Below are 24,776 nucleotides of genomic sequence, written 5' to 3' on the forward strand. Positions count from 1 at the left end.
CCTCACGCGTTCCTGGCTGTTCCTGCTGTTGACACTGGAGTGAGTGAGGTGTGCCCCACCTCCTGGTGCGACCTCACACCCATAGTCCCATGTGCACGTCTGGACCAGGCCTCCCCCCCAGGGGACTGCCCAAGATCTCTTAGCAGGAGACCCTACAATAACACAGCAGGTCACGTGACACATACGGGGCGGGGGCACTGGAACACGCACCGCCCCTTGCAGAGTGCAAAGGGGAGGGGCTTCGCCGTGGCCGCTGCGCTGGCCCCAGGGGGCGAGCACTCCGCCTCCTGACCATAGAGCGGTGCCTAGAGCGGCTCCTTCCTCGCCATATCGATGGCCAGAGCGGCGCTTCCGCTTCCGGCGGCCAGGCTCGGAGCGGCAGGCGGAGGGAGACGGTTGCCATGAGCTTCCTGAAGCGGTTCCCGCCGCCGGCCGAGGGGATCCGGCAGCAGCAGCCCGACACTGAGGCGGTGCTGGGCGGCCGCGGGCTGGGCACCGGGACGCTGTACATCGCCGAGAGGTGCGGCCCGCGGAGCCGCCGGGGGAGGGGCACGCGAGGAGCAGAGTCCGGCTGGGGCTGCGCGGGGGGGAGCAGGCCCTGGCGGGGGGAGCCGGGCAGCGGGTGAGGAGGCCCTGGCGGGGAGACCTGGCTGGCGGGAGGGGGCTGTGGGGGAGACCGGGGGTGGGCGGGGGAGCAGGCCCTGGCGGGGAGACCTGGCTGGCGGGGGTGGGGGGGGGGAAATCAGGCTCTGGAGAGGAGACTTGTCAGACGAGAGGGGGTGGGGGAGGAGCAGGCTCTGGCGGGGAGACCTGTCAGGCGGGAGGGGGGGTGTAGGGGAGAACAGGCCCTGGCGAGGAGACCTGGCTGGCAGGTGGGTTGGCGGGAACAGGCCCTTGTGCAGTGGGGCTGCTCCGTTTTCAGACTTCTTCATTCGGAGCTCGGTGCTCTCGCCTGTCTGGGTGTTTAGCTGAGCAGTAGATGTCTGCAGTAGTTTGTTTGGCACGGAGGCTGTGGTGGGAATCCCATGGATGCCCAGTGCTGCTCTGGGGATGCTCCCTGTGTGCATGAAGCCCACCCCTGGCTGAGAGCCTTTTGCCTGCAGCCTAGGCACAGTGTGGAGCAGCTCTTCCAGCCTGCCTGTCTGCTCCCGGTCCCCCCATCTCTAGGCTCCATCTCTAGGATGTTATCTCTCCATCAGGCTGGGGCGGTCTTCCTGGGCTCTTGTCCAGAGAGAGATGGTCCTCTGCGTTACTGTGCACTGCTCTTCCTCATTTAACTGCTGACTATGCCCAGCGCTGTAGAACTGCCCCGGGGAGCTTAGAGACACCCTTCTTAAGTAAACTAGCTCTCTGTACTGAAATCCGGGTTATAAACCAGGTAACCGTGCTGCTGACACTCTGTCCTGAGCAATGTAGCTAGGCCAAGCTAAGTTTTAAGTGTAAACTAGGCCACAGACATGTGCTGTCAACATGTATAATGCTGAGTTGCGCCCTTTACTGTGCTTTCAATAGACTTTTGTCTGAGGCTTATACAAATATTTCTCCCTCCTTCCTCATATAGTGTGCTGGGAGGCTTCTACAAGAGCCATTTACAAGCAATGAATAGAATGAGGCAGTGTTCACTCCAATTACATTAGTGGAGTTCCACAGTGTGGGAGAACCAGGCGCTGCTGAATACAATGAGGCTTTGGATCCAAGTACAGACTCAGTGCATTTACAGCTGTCAACACTTAAAACTGAGGAAAGAAACAGCTTGCTGATCATAATTAGGACAGTGATTCCTCACCTCATCAAATCTTGTTTCTTCCTGGTTTCCCATAGAAACTCACTTAGACTCACTGATGTAAGCTGTATTGATGTTGCACACAACTTCAGGAAGATCTTATTTTGTGATGATCTCTTTGTTTTGAAAGATCACAAAGCACTTTACAAATTGAGGTATAAACTATACCAGTGGTCGACAGCCTTTCAGAAGTGGTGTGCCGAGTCTTCATTTATTCACTCTAATTTAAGGTTTTGCGTGCCAGTAATACATTTTAATGTTTTTAGAAGGTCTTTCTTTAAGTCTATAATATATAACTAAACTGTTGTATGTAAAATAAATAAGGTTTTTAAAATGTTTAAGAAGCTTCATTTAAAATTAAATTAAAATGCAGAGCCTCCCCGACCAGTGGCCAGGACCTGGGCAGTGTGAGTGCCACTAAAAATGAGCTCCCATGCTGCCTTTGGCATGCGTACTATAGGTTGCCTACCCCTGAACTATACTCATGGATCAGTGCAGCTACCTTTGGGGTGCAACATATCAACAGCACATATCAGTTCTAAGAGTTAAGGACAGAAAATGAATTATGCAGTTTTCAAATTGAAACTGCAGAAGGAATTTATCAGAATGTATTAATCCAAGATGAAACTTGTCCAGAGCACTTGGATACACACTCCATCTCTTGTAAAAAGTGTTATAGTATCTTTGACCATAAGTTGTCTCATTTTAAACACAAGGACCTGTTAGCATAGTTCTTGGGCCTTAGTTCATTACTAAGTGGGATAAGTGCTGCCTACAGAATCTCTTGCATAGATTTTACTGTTTTTGATTTGTTGAACTTCATCTGTAAAGTTGAGTCACGTGACTCAGAACTTTTTTGGAGTTGTTTAATTTGACTTATTTTTTTCCAGTCGCCTGTCATGGTTAGATAAGTCTGGACTGGGTTTCTCCTTGGACTATCCCACCATAAGTTTACATGCTGTCTCCAGGGACCTAAATGCCTATCCATGGGAACATTTGTATGTCATGGTCAATGCCAAATTTGAAGGTATGGTATGTCTGTATTGTTACGTACTTTTCTTCCTTCCTCTTGTAGCTCAGTAAACAACTGAAATGAAAATTGTCTCCCTGTAGGGGGTAATTTGTCACTTGAACTGTCCATTATGAACAGTGAGGAAATTGGGATTTAAAAGTCAGGCCTTGTCTCTTTTTAAATTTTTATTTCAAACACTCTACCTCGTTACTTTCCTTTTCTTAAAGGCTGTGCCTTTCCTGGAAGCCTGACTGTGGACTGATATTCTAGTCACTTTTACTATTCACATTTTCTACCCTGCCTCTTGACCTGTTAAAATGTACAGCAGGAGAGTATTCCTATTAAACTTCAGTTTTTAGTTGTTTCTGCTCTCTTGGTCCTATTTAAACAGAATAAAAATCTGCTTATCTGCTCCTTTGATACTTGTGTTCATGTCCCTTTCCTCCACTGCTTCCCCTTACTCTACTCCCTCCTTTCCTCTGTGTAGTGAATGGGTGTTTCCATGCATGTGATTTGAAATTACACTGGAAGCCTTCATTCAGATTTCTTGCAGATGCGGAAGAACAATTCATGTTATGAGGCTTATTTCTGAAACTTTAAAGCTGTCCCACAGAGGTTTTTAAACAAACTTAGGCTTATGCCCTTTCTTGTTTCTTCTTGATCTAGAAAGGAGACCTGAATTATTATTTTTTTTTAAACCCTTTTAGAAATACCAGGTTTGAGAAGTCTATCCTTCTGGGGGTGCTTTTGGGGATTTTGGAGCTCTTATATGATGAATTTCTGCTGAAAGGGCAGGGTGTTGGATTTTTTAACAATAACATGTTTTCTCCACAATACTTTGCAGTTAAATAAGTGCTAACAAAGACAAACTAAAAGTAAGTTTTAAATAGGCTGACTAAAAATCTCTCCTTTCCCCACTCTCCAGTCACTTGCTTCAGCTTTCGGCCTATTAAAGATTCTGATGTCATGACTTGTAATAATAAATACTCTATTTAACAGTCTTCCTGGTTAGACAAGATATGGATTTCTACTTATAAAAAATGTTTTTGGGTGGAGTCTTCTGTGCTACTTTTATGCATCTTAAAGAAGCAACAGTGTATGCACAGTTAATATTTTTTGCAAATTTCCTTTAAAAATTTTTTTAAGTGCTTCCTTAAGAAAGAAGCCCATTAACATAATAGCAGGTGCACATAGCAAATTAGGAGGGAAAGGAATGGTTTGGTAGCTAAATTTTAAGTGTCCCAGCTTTGATAATGTCTGTTTAAGGTATATTTTGAGGAGCCTATTGCTTGTTAATACAAAAAGACAGTCATTCCATTGAACCTTCTTCAGATAGTGTGTGAGGGAGAAATGGACAACGTATATGTATATTTTTTATTCCAGTTCTGTAATGCATCTTTTTCTAATGTTGCATGAATCTAGGTTAGAGAAAAATGGTCTAGAAACTTATTGAATTTAAAAAAAAAAAGAATAAATAAAGGTAAGCTCTTAGTTTTGGCATTACCACATAGGAATGTAGAGCCACTTCTACCTGGAGAGATTCCCCTGTGTTGTAACAGCAATCTGACTAATTTTCTGTACAAACTCAGGCTACAGTAAATCTTCTGTAGCCTGTGGAAACCTGAACAATTAGTTTTCAAGTCCATTCCTGGTTTGTAACACAGTATTGCTGCTATCTGCTGGATGAAATTCAGGGCATTAAAGCAAAACCTCACTGCTTCAATTATTGCAGGAATTTCCATGTTTTGTGTAGCATGGCTGGATAGGATTCATAGTATTTTCTCTGGAAGCTTTTGTCACACTCCAAGTGAGTTGTGTGTGCCTGTGAGCATCTGTGTGTTGTTTTATGAAGGGGTGAGCTTGAGATTGACATAACTGAGAACAGGCAGTTGGGCACCACAATTGCAATATGTGCCTGTTGACGTCAGCTGGTAAAGTGTTGGGAAGTCTCCTTGAATGCTTTATTTTTGGAGGCAGCCAGTGGACACTCTGCTGACTTGTTTTGAGTCTTGACGTTACTACGTTGCAGAGTTTCTGGGCTCTGGTGGTACAAGATGCTCTTCATGGAATTGGATGCCTTGCTGGACTTGTTCCACGTTCCTTTTAGAAAATCTGTAGTTCCTGGGACGTGGGCTTAGTTTGTACCCCTATGCTAAACCTTCCAGATACAAGGCTCTGTGTCACAGCCATCTTCCTTATTTATTTCAGTAGATGTAGAAATGCAGCAGGCCACTAACACATGGGTTTTCAAACTTCATTGGGAGTGAGAACAAGAAGATAACAACAGATATAGCCAGAGGGGGACGGTTAGGTGTAAGGAAGAGGGGGGGGACGGATACTAGATCGACAGGTCATACTGGTAGTACTGTGTCCCTACCAAGCGGGGTGAGAAGAGTGAGAGGAGCCCAACAGCAAAAGGTAGGATGTTTGTTCACCAATGCGAGAAGCTTAGGTAATAAAATGGAGGAACTGGAGCTCCTGGTCCGAGAATTGAAACCGGATATCGTAGGAATTACCGAAACATGGTGGAACGATAGCCATGACTGGAGTACAGGTATGGAAGGGTATGTGCTGTTTAGAAAAGACCGATGCAAAGGTAAAGGTGGGGGAGTAGCATTGTATATCAATAATGAGGTGAAATGTAATGAAATAACTAGCAATGCAATGGTTAATACGGAGTCTGTGTGGGCAATGGTCACGTTAGGGAAGAAAACTACCAGAGCCTCACCCGGGATTGTGATTGGGGTGTGCTATAGACCGCCAGGATCTAGCTTGGAGACGGATAGAGAGCTCTTTAATGTTTTGAAGGAGGTAAACACTAATAGGAACTGCTTGATCATGGGAGACTTTAACTTCCCAGATATAGATTGGGAAACAAATGCTAGTAATAACAATAGGGCTCAGCTTTTCCTAGACGTGATAGCTGATGAATTCCTACATCAAGTGGTTGCTGAACCGACGAGGGGGGATGCCATTTTAGATCTGATTTTGGTGAGTAATGAGGACCTTGTTGAGGAAATAGTAGTAGGGGACAACCTTGGCTCGAGTGATCACGAGCTAATTCGTTTCAAAATTAATGAGAGGATAATTAATATTGCATCTGAGACTAGGGTTTACGATTTCAAAAGGGCTAACTTTACTAAATTAAGACGACTAGTTAGGGAAGTGGACTGGACCAACATATTTAGGAATCTAAAGGTAGATGACGCCTGGGGTTACTTCAGGTTGAAATTGCAGGAGTTGTCAGAGGCATGTATCCCGAGAAAGGGAAAACGGCTCGTAGGTAGCAGTTTTAGACCGAGCTGGATGACCAAGCGTCTTAGAGGGGTCATTAAGAAAAAACAGAAAGCGTACCGGGAGTGGAAAATAGGTCAGCAAAGAAACCTACCTTATTGAGGTCAGAGGGTGTAGGGATGCAGTGAGAAAGGCAAAGCGACGGGTGGAGATGGACTTAGCGAAGGGGATTAAAACCAATAGCAAAAGGTTTTTTAGCCATATAAATAGGAAGAAAACCAAGAAGGAAGAAGTGGGACCGCTTAAAACTTTAAACGGAGTGGAGATTAGGGATAATCTTGGAATGGCACAATATCTGAATGAATATTTTGCCACGGTCTTTAATGAGGCTAATGAAGGGCTAAGGAATAGTGATAGAGGGACCGATGGGAATGAAGATATGGGGGTAGACATTACGGTATCTGAGGTGGAGGCCAAACTTGAACAGCTTAATGGAAGTAAATCGGGGGGCCCGGATAATCTTCATCCTAGAATATTAAGGGAATTGGCGAGTGATATTGCTAGCCCGTTAGCGATGATTTTTAATAAATCTCTAAATTCGGGGATAGTACCGTTGGACTGGAGATTAGCTAATGTAGTTCCTATATTCAAGAAGGGGAAAAAAAGTGACCCGGGTAACTACAGGCCTGTTAGTTTAACATCTGTAGTATGCAAAGTAATGGAAAAAATTTTGAAAGAGAGAGTGGTTAAGGAGCAGGAGGCCGATGACAACTGGGATAGATTACAGCATGGATTTACGAAAGGTAGATCGTGCCAAACCAATCTGATCTCCTTCTTTGAGAAAGTAACAGATTTTTTAGACAAGGGAAATGCGGTGGATCTAATATATCTGGATTTCAGTAAGGCGTTTGATACGGTACCGCATGAGGAATTATTGGTTAAATTGGAAAAGATGGGGATCGAAATGAAAATCCAGAGGTGGATAAGGAGTTGGTTAAAGGGGAGACTGCAGAGGGTAGTACTGAAAGGGGAACTGTCGGGTTGGAGGGGGGTTACCAGTGGAGTTCCTCAAGGTTCGGTTTTGGGTCCTATTTTATTCAATCTATTTATTGCTGACCTGGGAACCAAGAGTAGGAGTGGGCTGATAAAGTTTGCGGACGACACCAAGTTGGGAGGTATTGCCAATTCGGAGAAGGATCGGGATATCCTCCAGGGAGATTTGGATGACCTTGTAAACTGGAGTATTAGTAACAGGATGAAATTCAATAGTGAGAAGTGTAAGGTTATGCATTTAGGGATGACTAACAAGAATTTTAGTTATAAGCTAGGGACGCACCAGTTGGAAGTAACGGAGGAGGAGAAGGACCTGGGAGTCCTGGTTGATCGTAGGATGACTATGAGTAGGCAATGTGATGTGGCCGTTAAAAAAGCTAATGCGGTCTTGGGTTGCATTAGGCGGGGTATTTCTAGTAGGGATAAGGAAGTGCTAGTCCCGTTATATAAGGCGTTGGTGAGACCTCATTTGGAGTATTGTGTGCAGTTTTGGTCTCCCATGTTTAAGAAGGATGAGTTAAAACTGGAACGGGTACAAAGAAGGGCCACTAGAATGATCCGAGGAATGGAAGGCCTGTCGTATGACAGGAGACTTGAGGAGCTCGGTTTGTTTTCCTTAACCAAAAGAAGGATAAGGGGAGATATGATTGCACTCTTTAAATATATCAGAGGGATAAATACCAGGGAAGGAGAGGAATTATTTCAGCTCAGTGCTAATGTAGACACGAGGACAAACGGATATAAATTGTCAGTCAGGAAATTTAGGCTTGAAATTAGACGAAGGTTTCTAACCATCAGGGGAGTGCAATACTGGAACAGCCTACCGAGGGAAACAGTAGGGGCGAAGGACCTCCATGACTTTAAGATTAAGCTAGATAAGTTTATGGAGGAGATGGTATAATAGGATAACGGGCTTAGTCAATAGGTCAATTGAGTGCCAAACTGGTACTTAATTGGGTCAAATTGGGTCAATAATATGATATTCTTAACCTCTTTCAGAGGGTATGGCTGGAGAGTCTTGCCCGCATGCTCGGGGTTCAGCTGACCGCCATATTTGGGGTCGGGAAGGAATTTTCCTCCAGGGCAGATTGGCAGTGTCCCTGGAGGTTTTTCGCCTTCCTCCGAAGCATGGGGCAGGGGTCGCTTGCTAAAAGAGTGGGTAGATCGGCTAATGTGGCCTGCATCTTGCAGGAGGTCAGACTAGATGATCATAATGGTCCCTTCTGATCTTGAATTCTATGATTCTATGATTGCACTGAGACCCCCTTCTGAAACAGAAATTACTACACAACAGCAGGAGGGGGACCGAAACCTGAGCCCCGCTGCCCCGTGAGGAGGGGGAGCCAAACCGAAACCCAAGGGCTTCACCCCCGCTAGGGGGCCTGTACCCTGAGCCCCGCCGCCCACAACTGAAGCCCTCAAGCTTCAGTCCTGGGAAGTGGGGCTCGGGCTTCGGCCCAGGGCCCCAGCAATTCTAACACCAGCCCTGCGACCCCATTAAAACAGGGTTGTGACCCACTTTGGGGTCCCGACCCACAGTTTAAGAGCTGCTGCTCTAACATGACTCTGTAGAGTTTTTCAGCACTGCTTCTTAGTTATCCAGAGATTTCACTCATAGAAGTCATGAGGCACCCACCCACACCTACTCCTTGGAGGCTGAGCATGCTTCCTACCCACCATTTCCACCACCTGTGCCTGCCTAGCAAAAGGAGCAGAGAGATCAGAAACTGAACGTGGTCTATCATTACTGGGCCAATCCAAAAAGCTGATTGATTTCATGGGGACTGTATCACAGCACTATAAAATAAATGTGGTCTATCAAGTAATTACTTACACTGTCATTCTTATCATTTGAAATTATCATGCATATAGAGACACAACCGTGTTTTGAACAGTACAGGAAAAAAAAAATCCCAATCCACATTGGTCAGGGAAACTGCTAGACTGTTAAAAACAAGCATCCCCATGTAGATGAGTGCCTTTTTCTATTATCATTTTAAAGCCATGCTATAGGCTGCATTTAGAAAAAGAGAAACCCTTGCCCCATTGTGCACAAAGTGGGGACACTATGCTAGAACCTTGCTTGCAAAAAATACGCAAGTATGGTTACAGCTCAGACAGTTATGATCCCAGCATAGACATGGCCTTAGTCATTTATTTGGGCCTGCCTATACTACAGATAAAACTAAGGCAAAGGGGCTCAGTTACAGGTCTATTGCAGGGTATTGTGGTGGTTGACATCCTATAAATTCCTAAGAGGCAGTGCACGCAAAGGCCTTAGCTATGTTTTGCCTGTGTTCTTTATGTGACTTTAGTTCTATTACGGGACACTGGTACTGTGGCTGCATTTTGGAACTAGGTCCCTGACTCCGTTATATATGTAATACGTATGTGCATTAAAAGAACAAGTGGGCCAGCATTTGGGGAAATGCAAACATTTAGATTTCTTTTAAACACTTGAATTCCTTAGCGGAAGAGCCAAAAGAAACTCCCATGGCTGAAGGGGAAGAGGAGGAAGACAGTGATGATGATGATAATGAACCAATTGCAGAATTCAGATTTGTACCCAGCGACAAATCAGCCTGTAAGTAAAGAAATAAGACAATGGTATAGTTCTTTTTGTTAAAGCTCTTTCAAAGCTCTTTACGAACACTGAGTTAAGCCTCCATACGCTTGTGAGGTAGGGACATGACGCATGTGGGGAGTTGAGGTACGGAGAGGTCAAGTGACATGACTCCCACTACCCTTTGGTAACTACTGGACTTCTGCCTTCCTAGAAGTAGCCTTAAGTAGATTGTGCTTAATTTAGTCTGTTTTAGTATCTTAGGGCTGGTCCACACTAAGAAGCGGGGTCGAACTAGGGTACGCAAATTCAGCTACGTGAATAGCATAGCTGAATTCGAAGTACCCTAGTTGGAACTACTCACCCGTCCAGACGCCGCGGAATCGAAGTCCGCGGCTCCAAGGTCGACTCCGCCACCGCCTTTTGCAGTGGCGGAGTACCGGAGTCGACCGCGGCGCTTCCGGAGTTCGAACTATCGCGTCCAGATTAGACACGATAGTTCGAACTCCGCGAAGTCGAACTCACCGTGTCGACCCGGCTCGTAAGTGTAGACTAGCCCTCAGTTAAGGCTGGGATGTGTTAGGCAGCCATTTTTCAGTGAAAATCCTAGTAGTTGCGGTTTGTAGCTGAATAATATTTCTAAGAATACCCAGATTATATCTGCTGAATAATATTTCTGAGACTAACCAGACTATATATCTGCAACTCCTAATTCATCTGCAATGCGATTTTACTTGTGTAGCATATGTGTTCATTAACTACTGTTAGTTTAATCTCCCTTATGGCAGTCTCTCCATACCTCTAATAACTTTCATTGCCCATTTCTGAACCTCTTCTAGTTCTCCTGTGTCTCTTCTGAGATACGGTGACCAGATATGAACACAGTATTGCGGGTGAATGAGTGCCCTTGAGCTATGGAAAGTGATTTCAGTATTTTTCTATCGTTCCTTATATGTCCCAACACTGTTTTTCTTTTTTGACTACTGCAAATTGGGATGAAATTTTCTGTAGGGGTGAAACCTAGGCTTTTGGGGTATTTACAGTGCATCTAAACCCAGCAATGCATAAATGCAGGGGGAAAAATGGTTTACAGTATGCCTATTCTCCTAGTTTTGTTATGCGTCTCTGGCATTCCTCGGTTGTCTTCAGTCTTGACTAAAGAGAATTTTGTGTTGTATGCAAAAGCTGTTGTTCGCCGCCTGTCCACTTTCAGATCATTCAAAAATATATTAACCTCCCTGTCCTAGCATGGGTTCCTGGGGCACCCCGCTGTCATCTTCTGACCATGCTGAAAACTGACCTTTTATTCCTACTCTGTTTTGTGTCTCAGATAGTTTCTAATCCATGACAGAACTTTTATCTCTCATCCTGTGATGACTTAACTGACTTAGACTCTATTAAGGGAATTATCTGAAAAGCAGTAACTTAATTTGCTTGCAAGTTTGTAATCTTAATATAGTGTAACTTTTAATTTTAATTCAGTGGCAGCTTTAATGAAGGAGAATTTCTGTTTTCTTCTCTCTGATCTCCTCTCCCACCCCAGAACCTCCTGTGTTGTCATGGTGTATTGGGGTGGAGGGGTTTTGTTACTCTGCCCTTTCACCACTACTGGCTGCTGCCATGTATGTGATGAAGACACCTCCCAGTATGAAGACTTGTATTTACTATCCATCCTTTGATTAAAACCAGTATCTTTGTCACATCCCTACTAATGTATATCTGCTCTAGAATTTATTTTGGGGAAGTTCTGTGGTCTGTGTCACACAGGAGGTCAGACTACATGATCACAATGGTCCCTCCTGGCCTTGGAATCTGTCTCTAGAGCTGTTTTGTCCATTCACTGATGGGAGACCCTTGTGTGATTTGTTTTTACAGTGGAAGCTATGTTTTCAGCAATGTGTGAATGCCAAGCCCTACACCCAGACCCTGACGATGAAGATTCAGACAATGATTACGAAGGAGAGGAGTATGACGTAGAGGCCCATGGTTAGTGATGGGCTATCATTTAAATGCCTACCAACGTTTGTGTACCTGGAGCCTTTCTTAGAAAGCTGTTCTCAGGTTAAGCATTGTATCTGTTGTGCGTGTTGTAGTTTTGGGGCATAGAAGCTCAGAAATGAGCAGAACATCACTAATCAGGCTGCAGAGTTTTAGTTGGAGTTCAGCACAAATCCTACCACAGCCTTGTTTGTATTCTCCAAAGTGTCCAAGACACTGACAGCTGCCTCCCCCCTTCCCAGTCAACAAGCTAATGTGATTTCAGCACCTACCCTATGGCTTGGTCACTTTGTTTAACACAGTGTAGTGGACTGTTAGTTTACATACCCTCTTAGAGTCCCTTGATAGCACCACACCAGCCTTCTCTATTTGACCTGTCTAGCGGCTCCCCTCTGATTCAGGCTCCTCCTGCTTCCAAAGGTATGACCTGCAACTTGCTTTGCTAGGGGATGGGATTCTACTTGGCAATAACTGCTAGGTAGTTCCAGCCATGTTGTGGAAGAGTCTGTGGTAAAAGGACCTGATTGAGCAAAGCACTTGAGCAAATGCTTTATTTTAAGCATGTAAATTATGCCAATTGAAGTCTGGTCCAGAAATCGTAATAAAAGGAACTTTCAGGGAGCGTGTGTGTGGTTGAAGCACAGAATTAGGAAAGGTAGGTTCTGTTCTCCACTATGCCACAGTTTTCCTGGTGAGTTTGGACAGTTGACTTCTGTTTCCTCCTCTGTAAACCGGGAAGTATTATTCCTAACTATTTTGTAAAGTTTCTAGCAGTCTGAAGTTTATAATAAGCTTGGTTTAAGTGACTTTCCCTGGATCACATAGGAACTTTGTGGCAAAGGCTGGGATAAAATCCAGTTCTCCAGGACAGCATTCAATGGCCTTAACCATGAGACCATCCCTTCTCTTCCTGAAATCCCCCTGCCTCGTTCACTACACACCTTCCAACTTCTGCAACAAAGGAGGGGGGTCCCTACAGACCACAGCTTCCTTCAGTACACAACTCTGATTCATTCCCTGAACACCGTCAATCCTGTGCATCTTGTGAGGGGAGATAGTATGTGGTCATGTAATTAAATATTGTACTAGAATCCAAATGTGCAAGGGACTGAATTAAGGTTGCACAGGCCACCTGGTTCTGGGATTTCCTAAATGTCGAGTGTTCGACTTTGCAACCTCACTGTTTTCTTAACAGATTTTGTATGTAAAATATAATTAAATGGCAAGAGACTTTGTTAACACAGGGTTACGGTTGCCCAGTGATAGGTTGTCCCCTTCCCAAAACTCAAAGGTCTGAAAACAAGGACCTGCAGCGTTAAGGTAAATGCTCACTCAACTCTGCTCCCTGGAGCTGGCTGTAGTCCCTGGGACTTATATGCACTTACTGTGTTGGGTGTAATTGTAGTGAATGGGGGGAGGAATAAGTCAAAGCAGATAGGAAGAGCAGTGATTGTGATATGAGGAGATCTGGGTCTGAGTCCTCCCATGTGTGAGCTCTAGAGACCTCAGGAAAGAGGTGAGTATATACCTTGAGGTTCCAGACTGCATTGTTTCAGTGCAGAACTGTAGGTTGTGTTAGTAATAGGGCACTGGGGTCTTTTTGCCCTGGGTATTGTGAGTAGTGAGGTGGGGTATGAGAACAGTCTGGATTTAACGAGGGGTAAGGGAACGTGTAGGTGGAGATGGTATTCTGTGAGAGAGTGGGAAGGGGTTATAAGAGGGTATGAAGTAGTTATTACATTTTACAGGTGTGGTATTCTCTCGGGGGAGTAGGCTCGGTGGCAAGCGCAGGTACCCCTGTCCATTACAGTGAGAAGGCAGAGTGTGTTGTTGGTGTATTGGAGCATTGCTGAAAGAGGGCAGAGTTAAGGTAGCCTGGGCAATTACATTAACTCTCTCTTTCCTGGTTTTCAGAAGTTTGAGTTTTGCTGAACTCAGTGTTCAGGAAGGGCATGAGCTATCACTGGCAGCCTTAATTCTGTGCTAATTCATTTTTTGTCATTTAATTTCCTAGTTTTTTAAATAAAGAAATGTTTGTTTGGTAAGCATTAGTGGTCATTTAGGCAATTGTAGTTCTCACCAAGGTTTGCAGTTTGTATGCAGCTGTGTCTAGGTAATAATCGAAAGACCTAGCTTTTATGCAGTGCCTTTCATCAGTAGATCTCAAACAGCTTCACAGCCGTATCCCTATTTTACAGTTGGGAAACTGAGGCACAAGGAGACGAAGTGACTTGCCCAAGGTCACTTAGCAAGCCAGTGACAGAGCTAGGGATAGTCCCTGTCCAGTGGTCTTTCCATGTGATTCTGCAGTGCTCCTCCCCCTCCTGCATGTTTTGTTATAGTGGAGTGGAGATAGTGGTCATGATTTGAAATCCTCCAGCAAGTGACCCATGCCCCACACTGCAGAGGAAGGTGAAAAACCCCCAGGGTCTCTGCCAAGCTGCCCTGGAGGAAAATACCTTCCTGACCCCAGATGCCAGTTCACATGGAGACATCCTAAGAGGAGCAGGATGTCCCAGATTCCAGAATGCGGAGTCGGCAAGGAGAGTCTCAAACCCCTGCAGAGGGGTAGGGGTAGGGTAGATCCCAGCACACATACGCATGGAAGAGGAGAACTCGGCTGATATGAGCTCCCCCTTGAACTCCCAATTTCTGCTACCTACATAGTAATCGTGGAAATGTAGGGTTGGAAGGGACCTAGAGAAATCATCAAGTCCAGCCCCCTGTGCTGAGGCAGGACCAAGTAAATTTACACCATTCTTGACAGGTGTTTGTCCAACCTGTTCTTAAAAACCTCTACTGATGGGGGATTCCACAACCTCCCTTGGAAGCCTATTCCAGAGTTTAACTACCCTTATAGTTGGAAAGTTTTTCCTAATGTCTAACCTAAATCTCTCTCACTGCAGATTAAGCCCATTACTTGTTCTGTCTTCAGTGGACACGGAGAACAATTGATCACCATCCCGTTTATAACCGTCTTTAATATATTTGGAAACTGTTATGAGGTCGCCCCTCAGTCGTCTTTTCTCAGGACTAAACATGCCCAGTTTTTTTTAACCTTTCCTCACAGGTCAGGTTTTCGAAACCTTTTATCATTTTTGTTGCTGTCCTCTGGACTCTCTCCACTTTGTCCACGTTTCCCAAAGCATGGCGCCCAGGACTGGACACTGTACCCCAGCCAGGCCTCACCAGTGTCGAGTAGAGCAAGACAGTTACCTCCCATTTCTTACATATGACACTCCTGTTAATACACCACAGAATGATAATTATCCTTTTTTGCAACTGCATCACATTGATAACTCATATTCAATTTGTGTTCCACTGTAGCCACCACATCCTTTTCAGTGGTACTACGCCCTAGCCAGTTATTCCTCATTTTGTAGTTGTGCATTTGATTTTTTTCCTTCCTAAGTGAAGTACTTTGCACTTATCTTTTATTGAATTTCATCTTGTTGAATTCACACCAAGTCTCCAGTTTTTTCAAGCTTGTTCTGAATGTTAATCTTGTCCTCCAAACTGCTTGGAACCCCTCCAGCTTGGAGTCATCCAGATTTTATAGGCATACCCTCCACTCTGTTATCCAAGTCTCTAATAAAAATATTGAATAGTACCAGACCCAAGACTGACCCCTGCAGGACCACACTAGATACACCTTCCCAGTTTGACAGTGAACCATTGATAATTACTCTGAGTATGGTCTTTCAACCAGTTTTACATCCACCTTATAGTAATTTCATCTAGACCATTTTTCCCTAGTGCGCTTAAGCTTTACTAAAATCAAGATATATCATGTCTACTGCTTTCCCCCATCTGCTAGACCAGTAAACCCTGTCAAAGAAGGAAATTGGATTCGTTTGGCATGATTTGTCCAACCTGTCCCATCTTCTCCCCTCCCACTCCAGTTAATACCTAGATAGATTTATGGAGGATGGGTCCATCAATGGCTATTAGTCAGGATGGGCAGGGATGGTGTCCCTAGCCTCTGTTCACGCGAGACAGGGAATGCGAGATAGGGGACGGATCACTTGATGCTTACCTGTTCTGTTAATTCCCTCTGGGGCACTGGCATTGGCCACTGTCGGCAGACAGCATACTGGGCTAGATGGACCTTTGGTCTGACCCAATATGACCGTTCTGATGTTCTGACTCTTTCCCTCTGAGATGAGTCCCCCAAGCTTTCTTCCCTCCTCTACCACCCATTCCCATTTATCTTCTGCCCTTGCTGCAGACCCAAACGTCACTTCCCATATCACCAACTACTTTTGCACCCCTGATCACAACTCCCCTCCCAGTGAGCATTTGCATGTGCAGTATATTTTCTTTTCAAATATGGTTTCAGCATCTTCTGAATATTCTGGTGTACTCAGATTACATTTTTCCAAAATAATAATTTAAGAAAAATCTAGTGAACATTTGGGAAAAACCTTCATTCTCCGATTTCTGCCCAAGTAGCAGGCTCAGGGCAGTGTTAATAGCCCCCATGAGATGTTCTCAGCTGAATACCCCATGGAGTTGAATACAGCCTGAAACAATAGCTCTGAGACTTGTGAACTGCTCCATTCATGTCTGTGGATGTTCTTTTCCCCACTCCCCAGTGCTGGAGAGTGTTTGATACATCGGGCATACCCATTCCCAGCTCTTCACGCCTGTCTCAGCAGTGTCTTCTTGGTGCCTGTTCTGAGCATGCCCATTCTAAGCTCCACCCAGAGAGGCAGGACTTCCTCAGATCTCAGCTCACATGGGGAGGAGTGTGTGGGGGTTAGACCTTCATAGATGTGCTGAGGTGCCCCAAATACTGGCGCACAAACAGGGGAGAAAGGAGTGGGGCGCACACAACTCTGGGATACAGGGGGGCCCAGATCCCAGCTCAAGTTGAGGGGGTAGGCAGCAGGGGCTCAGGACCCCTCCCAGTAAGGCAAGCCCCCTGTGGAACCTGGCTCCCATCCAGGGAGATGAAAGAGGGGTCAGACCCTTCTCACCCCTAATGCTTCAACTTCAGCACCCCCTAAAATGCTGCTACCTTGCATCAAGCATTTGCATGTCTCATTTTTTTTGCAAAAATACATTTTCCCCCAAATTAAAAAGAAACCCTGACAGACAGATTTTAGCAATATGCCGTCCAGCCTTTTCTTGTTTCTGCCCAATGCTCAGTAATTTCATTAGCATCTCATTTAGCATGAGATGGTTTTGATGTGCTACAGTACAGTAGCAAAATCTTTGTCAAAGTTTTAATTTGATTTTCCCCAATGGGCTGGTAGTTGCCAGGGTAACCCTTGATTGTCTGCGATCCTGGTGTAAGGAGCTGCACCCTTGTTTGATCTATGTGTAACAAATCAGTTGCCAGAATCTGTCAGCTTTAAAAAAAAAAAAAAAAAAAAAAAGCTGTTATTTTGGGAGGGACCTGTATCTAGGGAACCCTTTGGTGAAATGGCCACAGATTTGGTGTACTAACGGAAACCTATGCTCTCGTGAGGCATGGCAAATTTCAAGGCAATCTGAGTAACTATATTGAATTTAGAGCACTTAAAATATTTGGGCTTTAAACAGAAATCTGATCTGAACCTTAGCAGGGCTGTTACCTGCTATAATGCCTTGCAGGAGTGTTTAGGAGAAATTCATTGATTGAAGCACTTAGAGATCTGCAAATGAAAATGCAAAATGCTGTTCATTGAGAGTTCTTTTAAAAGCATTTTAGATAGTGTATGGATTTCTTTCGAAACTGTCTATTGTCAAAAGATCCTGCTGTGTAGTCAGTGCTAGTGAATCCTTTTGAGTTTGAAATTGGTTTAAAAATAGCCTACCTGCTTAATAAGTACGTGTTACCTGACCCCCTCTGGAAATACCTTTTTAAAGTGGTTTAGTATCTTGTAGGCACTTGCTGTGTTTATAACTTCATATCTGCTAAATGCAAATTTATCTTTGCAGAACAAGGACAAGGCGATATCCCTTCCTTCTACACATATGAAGAAGGGTTGTCACACTTAACTGCAGAGGGTCAAGCCACTTTGGAGAGATTAGAAGGCATGTTAGCTCAGTCTGTGAGCAGCCAGTACAACATGGCTGGAGTGCGAACAGAAGATTCAGTGAGAGAGTTTGAAGGTGAGACATGCCCCTTTCCCCCAAACTACGTATATTAAGGTTTCTTGACCCTTGCTGCATGCAGCTTTATGTGGCAGTAGCACTGGTGAAATTGGCTTGTGAGCAATAATATCGTAAACTTTTGCATGTGTTAGGAAAAAGAAGCTGGATTCACGGTATAAATGGTGAGTAATAACATGATTTGAAAAAATACCTATTTTGTCGTTTGATCACTGTTACATGCTTTGTAAATGCAACCTTAGCAATCTGGAGACAAATATTAGAAAACATGGGGGAAAAGCAGTGGGCTATTAAAATGTTGGCCATTTAATCTTTAGTACCTCTTGCTTTTCCTTGGGTCAAAAATGTGCAGAGTGTGTGTCTGACTATGGGCTTGCACCAGTTCAGGTAAGTTTTTTAGAGTTTCTAAATACTTATTGAACCTATGTAACTCAGATTGCCTTTGAAACCAGTCTGTGAAAGTTTGTCTTCAGCCCATCCTTTCTCTAGCCGAGCAAAGCAGTATGTAACTAGGCATATGTGATGCGTTGCAGTAATTGACAGCTGAGTGACTTTTCTTTAGCTTTAACGCTGCATTTTCTTTATTTTTTCATAGGTGAACTTACTGTGTGTATTTGTTCCACAAGTTTGTGGATTAAATTACATTGTATAAAAATGTTTTTATCTGATCTCATTTGTTCTTGTGAAATCTCCCTTCGTCTCAAAGTTCAGTCTGGATTTTGAACCCAAAGTTCTGGATATTGGAAATAAAATGGACTGTGTACGGCACAGCTTGGACCTACTCTTAGCAAGCTTAGTAGCCTTCCTGGATCTTGTTGGCTGTTGCTCTGCTCTTGAAGAGTGGTTTGGGTTGGGTTTTGCTTAGTTCAGTGATAGATCCTTGGCTGCTGATCTTCTGAATTTTTCTGAGATTTCTTGACACTCTGCAGCTAAAGTGACTAATCCTGACTTTGCTCAACATGATGGCTTTACATGGGAGACTACTAACATGTGTGGTCAGAATGATTTTATTTGAGACTAACCTACCTCAGATACACCTGCAATGTTATGCTTTCTAATCATGTGTTCATCTCAATGGCAGAGGTCTAATATTCAAATCTGTGAACCAAATAAGGGTTCTTGCTTTTTAGAAAAAAGTTTTCTTAGGAGAGTAATAGAAACTGCAGTTTAACAACCTTGCATCTCTTTATAATGTGCAATTTAGTGACTTAGTATTGTCTGACTGACTTTTTAAAAAGGGGTATTGCTAAGAGTACGTGAAATAGGTCTGGGGAGTTGCTGTGTTTTCAACTTGCCTAGAATACTGTCAACACAATATTAGTATCTCCTGCATCACTAATCTCTCGCCAGCAGAGGGCACTGACTTTGTCACAGTGTGTTCAGCTTGTGCCTGCCGCAGTATTTCATTGCCTTGGCTTTGTTTTCAGATGGGATGGAGGTGGACACAGCACCAGTGGTTGCAGGGCAGTTTGAAGATGCAGAAGTTGATCACTGAGGAGGATATATGCTGCTGTAAGCTTAAAACTTTAGTTTTTTTCTACCTTCAGTGTGAGGCTCTTCAGTCCTGCAGAGCCGTATGCTTTTGTAGTTTGATGAATTGAGAATTGTCCATAAGTCCCTGTGTTAAATTACTTTGGAAACCATTGAGAGTTCCCGTGAATAAACACAGGATTGTATCTTCTAGTAAAAGAAGAAATAGAGCAAATTTGAAGAAAAAAAAATGAAGTGTTTATCAAAACTATGGAAAGGAGTTAAACTGTAAAATGAACAGCCAGATCAGGTTAAATTCCCTTCTTATTCAGGCACTGCCCTTACACACTTCAAGGAAGGGTAGATTAGGCTGTTGGTAGATCTAGATCCTTGGGACACGTGAATTGTCTGATCTCATGAAGTCTCTTGGAAGCTACACAAATACTGGGTCCATTGCTGGGAAGTTATTGTCCCTGGTATCCGTTGTTTTCCCCCCTTAGCATGCAAGAGTTGCCAGACTGTTCAAGGGGGCAGAACTCTGTTTCAAGTCCATCTCTTATTTTACTGTAGGTGGAACAGGAATTCTTTCTTGGTGGGGGTGTCATTGAAAACTTTCAGCTTTGGAGCAGGTCTAGAAATAAGTCTATGTCCCCTCTTCTGTAATGTCACCCTTCCTGTCTGTTCGAGGTTAGTGGGATAACAGCGTGTGCCAGTGTTTCCCAGCCAGGGGTGGGGTGGACAACAGTTTAATCTGGGAGCAGATGAGAGGAATTGACTTCTGACATATACAGACTCTCATGGAGCTGTACAAGCCCAGTGCAAAGTTGCCTGCCTTCCAGCTTCTGCAGCAGCCATGGAGGTAGCCAGCCATAGGAGCAGGTTACATGTGCTGGCAGCAGTGCATAGGCTTTAGCATCCCTGGCCTGCTCAGTCCAGAAGTAAGAGCACAAAACCCTGCCTCAAGAAGCCACCATTAAACAACGTCACTCCAAGCAACGTGTCACCCTGTGGGGAGTGGGGGGGAAAAGGAGGGAACAACAAACTAATAGAAAGTTAGTGCAAAAAGTGGCTGGAAAAGGACACGTGAAAATGAATCAAAAATAATTGTTAGCAAGTGTAGGAAGCAGGCAGGCAGCTGTCCCAAGAGGGGTTTCACGGGGAGGTGGCTGGGAATCACTATGGGGTGCTGGTGGGGGGAGAGTCATTACATATGTGGCTTTCCCACCCTCTTCTCTCCGCCACTACTTATTCTTCCTGTGTGCTGCTCCTTGTACATCTGAATCAGCACTTCCTACTATCTGGGGGCTTTTGAATGTCCCCCGGTCACATACTGATCCTGGGAGGATTGGCCCTGAAGTAAGCGTTCCTTCTCCTTCTCCTTCACTGTAGGGACTCAGACTCTGCCTCCCTTACTCTCTGCCACTCAGAGTATGTAACAGGGCCCTGCCACCATCCTGAAGCACTGAGTGGTTCAAAGAGGAGCTATTACGGATACAATCAAGATTCTAGTTACTCTTCCATCTATGTCCAGATTCCTCGCCCTGTATCAGGGATACCCAGGGCATCTACACCTTGAAGAGGTCCGCTCTTGTTACCATAGAGATGGCATTCTTAGAGCTGTGTTTTCCCTCCAAGGGCTATCAGTCCATGGATTAAGAATCTAAAGGCAGGTTTCCTTTGTGGTAATAGCACTGCAACCATGCTACTTTCTGTAGTAACATTACCACCAAGTAGTCACATTGTAAGCTGAGCTGGGTTAGTAGAATTGGAGGCATCTAAGGACACCTAGGAAGTGGTATTGTAGGGCTTATGGGTTGGGGTGTGGTTTTTTTGTTTTGGTTTGTTTTGTTTGTTTTTTTTTGGGGGGGGGGGGGTAAAGTTCTGTTTAGATGTCCAAAAATCGGTGTGTGTGTGTGTGAGGACTTTCCCTTTGTATGCCCACATAGTGCTGTTTGAAACAGTACTACATGAAAGTGCCCCAGGGAGCTTTTCGTTTACGTGGACCAATTAATGTGCAATACATTTGTGTGCTTTAGAAATCACCCCCTACCCCCCCATCTGCATTACTTCTCTGTGAAGACTAGCCCTTAGGTATAAGCCAGGGAGTAGGGACTATATAAACAAACTGCACTGGGAAGGGGGCGAAGTCAACACAGATTGGGTAACCAGTTCTGGTCTTTGTTGGATAAACACTGATTTAATTTTTTTGTATCCGGGTCTTTTGTTGATATTTATCAGTTACAACCTAAAATGAGACACCTTGTGTATTGGTAATTCTTTTGCTGGCAAAGCACCTAGCACATTGTTACAATATCGTCAGTTGGCGGTACTCTTCCTGAGTCTAGACTGTACACGCCCCATATGTTGTCACAGAACATTGTGTTGCCAGAATTAATTGGTGATGCTATTCTTTGCTTCCTGTCCTAAACTCTGTTGCTATGCAGTCAGCCAGCAGCTCCAGATCAGTGGTGGATAAAGTGATCTGTGTATGTAGTGCTAAGTATTGCGTCACTTCATAAAGCAGTTGAGAGCCTTTGGTATGAAAAGCCCTGTAATGAGTGGGCCACCAGGTTCGTTTGCTGATGTAATTTTAACCAAGTTCAAAGCACAAGAAATTATAAAGTAACTCCCAAGTAATCCCAGAATCCATGTGAAGAACAAACAGCTCTTTGTCTCTGCTTATCACCGGGCTAACAAGTTTATGGCATGTAGGTTACTGTAATAAAGAGGAAGTTTATTGAGATTTTCATAGTACGCTATGGAGCAAATCATTTTTGATTTAATTCTTTTTCATTTCATTAACATTGCGAGCAGACTGAGCAAACAATCTGCAGGAACATCACGTCCCAGTGATCCTTTAGAAAGCAATGAACCACCATGCCTCTGAAATGACACCCTCATGTGACACTAATGTCGCATGTCCCTGTTCATTACGCAAATGAGATGTGACAGTTGCCTGACGAAGCTCTTGGCGACTTGTTGATGATAAAAGTGTGAAATTTGTACTTAGTCTTGTCAAGGACAGTTTTTTATTTATGCCACTTATAAAAGTTCACATTTTGTTCAAACTATTTTGTATATATTAAACTGGCAGTTGTTGTTCCCTTCCCATACACACATTTGGTGATGTTGATTTTTCAAGCAGTAGTATGCTTATAGGGCCTGATTTTTCAGACCAGCTGACCACTCAGAACTCCCACTGAAGTCTGTGTGAGCTGCAGGTGCCCAACCTTCTGAAAATCAGGCTGGGATGTGTTGAGAATGAATAGTTATCCCATGCTGTTGCTAGCAGCTGTTCAGAGACTTCTTTGTAAAGATTAATAACTTCGTTAATGCCAATTATCTAAACCCCGTGTCTTGTATCTTTCAGATTCCTCTTGTGGCACTTCCAGAATAAGCTGTAAAACTGAAGGCATTGCAGTGACTATTGGGAATTAACCTCTTTAATAACTTCTCTATTAATGACCTAAGCATGGACATCTACGTCTGTAAATGCTTTTATAGATGTGCTTAAAACAGAGTTTGACATTTCTGTGACCACCGTGGGGTTTTTATTTAAAAGATAAAAACAATAACACCTCTTATCTAATGCTTGAATGGGGCTAATCATGGCTCGTTTCATGGCTCGTTTCTACTTGGTAGGAATTCTAGGAATTAAGAAACAAAATTGTAATTAGAACAGAATTCTAGGTTGTCCTAGAGTTTGTCCATATTTTTGTATCTGTTTATCCACTGAGTCAGCCATGTCTGATAGAAACAGGAGTTTGGTAAAGAAAAATAAGGTCAGCTGAGGATGCAAAGCAAAACTAACTAAATGTTTAGCCCTCCAAGTAACAAGCTTTATCTATTCAGGTCTTTTGTCTGTCATTTTTTTACTGACAGAGTTTGGGTAGGGGAGAGGCTAGAGTGAAGTCCCACAGATGAGACTTGTTCTGTGTCTTTGTAATAAACATTAACAAAATTGTTTAATAAACTTAGACTTTTGTATCTCACAATCCAGGCTTGTGTTGCAGCCTTCAATTATTTTCTTTGGAAGACTCATTTAGTTGCTCAGGGCTCTTCTTGGGCAGTTCTCATTTGTGTTTTTTGGGAGGGGTATTAATTAAGTGCATCGCTTAAAGGGGATGTTTTCCTTGAACCCATTTTAAGTCTTGTTTACATATGGGATTTTCGCACTATTGTAACAACACTGATGCAAACCCCCAGTATAGATGCACTGTTCTGAGGGTAGAGCTACTTCACCGTGACTTATCCTGGGTTTAGGCTGCCAAGAACAATGAACAGATCTGCTGAAGCTGCCTTTCTTCCCACTCCACCGTGCACTCTGATTTGTTAGACAGTCTTCTGCCAAATAAACTCTCCGCTCCATATTCTACTCCTGGGAGAATTTTGCGCCACTGCACGTGCACAGAATTCATGTTCCCCGCAGAAAAACAGCTTCTGATGGGAAGCGAAGGGAAACTGGTAGAGACCCATCTGTTCTTCTGAAGTCAACCTGAGAACCTGCTTCAGTCACAACCATTCTCCTCTTCAATTTCTGGTTAGAATTTATGCCACTCATAATTATTTCACATACAGTATTGAGAATTTTTCTTTAAACTGGTTCTTCCCTCTCTGGATGACTTGCTTACTGCGGAATACCAGAAGATACCAGGTGGCATAATCACTGCTAGTGTACATAACGTTAGTTATAGCTGCTCTTTGTAGAGTATTCTTATTTCAATAAAATTAAGTCTTCTAACAATATTATAAACAATGTGCCATGTACTACAAGAAGCTTTGAAGATTATTTTAAAATTATTGATGCATCTTTTACAGCCTGGTCAGATAAAAATGATGGCACAGTTGGAAAATAGTAAAGACCATTTATTAGTAAAGAACATAAGCAAGTATCTGGAAATTGGGAACACTCATAAATCAGATTTTATATACATCATAGTCTGTTAAGGAAATTGGCTAACATGCTTTTGAAACTGAGAATTATTTGATGTCACGGAGAATTGGAAAGGCACAGAAGACTGGAGAAAAGGAGATAGGGTACCAGACTTTAGAAAAGGGAAGAAAGATTCTGGCAAGTAATTTAGTCTGTTCCTATGATGTAACCTTCCCCTATTTGTCTTTGTTCACCTCCAATCCTGTTTTTGCAATGAAATTTACCAGGTGCTGACAACAGGTGCAGCTGAACCAGTGCTGAACACTGTTTAACTGCAAGTGTAGCCACTTCCCTCTTTTCTATTCTATTTTCCACTGGGACTGTGACATGAATGTTAAATCTGTCCATGATCAGCTTTTTTTTAATACAATCCTGGGGAGGGGGGATATTTTAGATTTATTTTTAAGTCGTCCTGTTAAACTTTTTCTGTAAATTAATTTTCACAGCACTCCACCTGGTATGCAAGTTTGTTATACATGTTTTAGAGATGGAGAAATTGAGGCACCAGGAGGTTAGGTGAATTGCCTTAGAGTCAGTGACACAGTTGCAGATAGACATTAGGAGTCCAGATACTGTGGCTGCCACCTACTGGCCAACAGGAAAAAGGCAATGACCATGATCATAAAGACAA

General features: G+C 43.8%; 1 protein-coding gene across 1 annotated transcript; it reads left to right on the forward strand.

Moving 5' to 3' along the window:
• The first annotated feature begins 336 nt into the window (after positions 1-336).
• CLNS1A (chloride nucleotide-sensitive channel 1A) lies at positions 337-23,209 on the forward strand. Its single transcript, XM_045021180.1, has 7 exons — positions 337-520; positions 2,674-2,810; positions 9,553-9,666; positions 11,521-11,631; positions 17,569-17,742; positions 19,170-19,254; positions 22,583-23,209. Exons 1-6 carry the CDS (start codon positions 402-404, stop codon positions 19,235-19,237), a joined length of 723 nt encoding a protein of 240 aa, XP_044877115.1. The 5' UTR covers positions 337-401; the 3' UTR covers positions 19,238-19,254; positions 22,583-23,209.
• Positions 23,210-24,776: the final 1,567 nt, after the last annotated feature.

Source organism: Mauremys mutica, chromosome 1, assembly GCF_020497125.1.
Source record: "Mauremys mutica isolate MM-2020 ecotype Southern chromosome 1, ASM2049712v1, whole genome shotgun sequence".
In the NCBI taxonomy this organism is placed as follows: Eukaryota; Metazoa; Chordata; order Testudines; family Geoemydidae; genus Mauremys; species Mauremys mutica.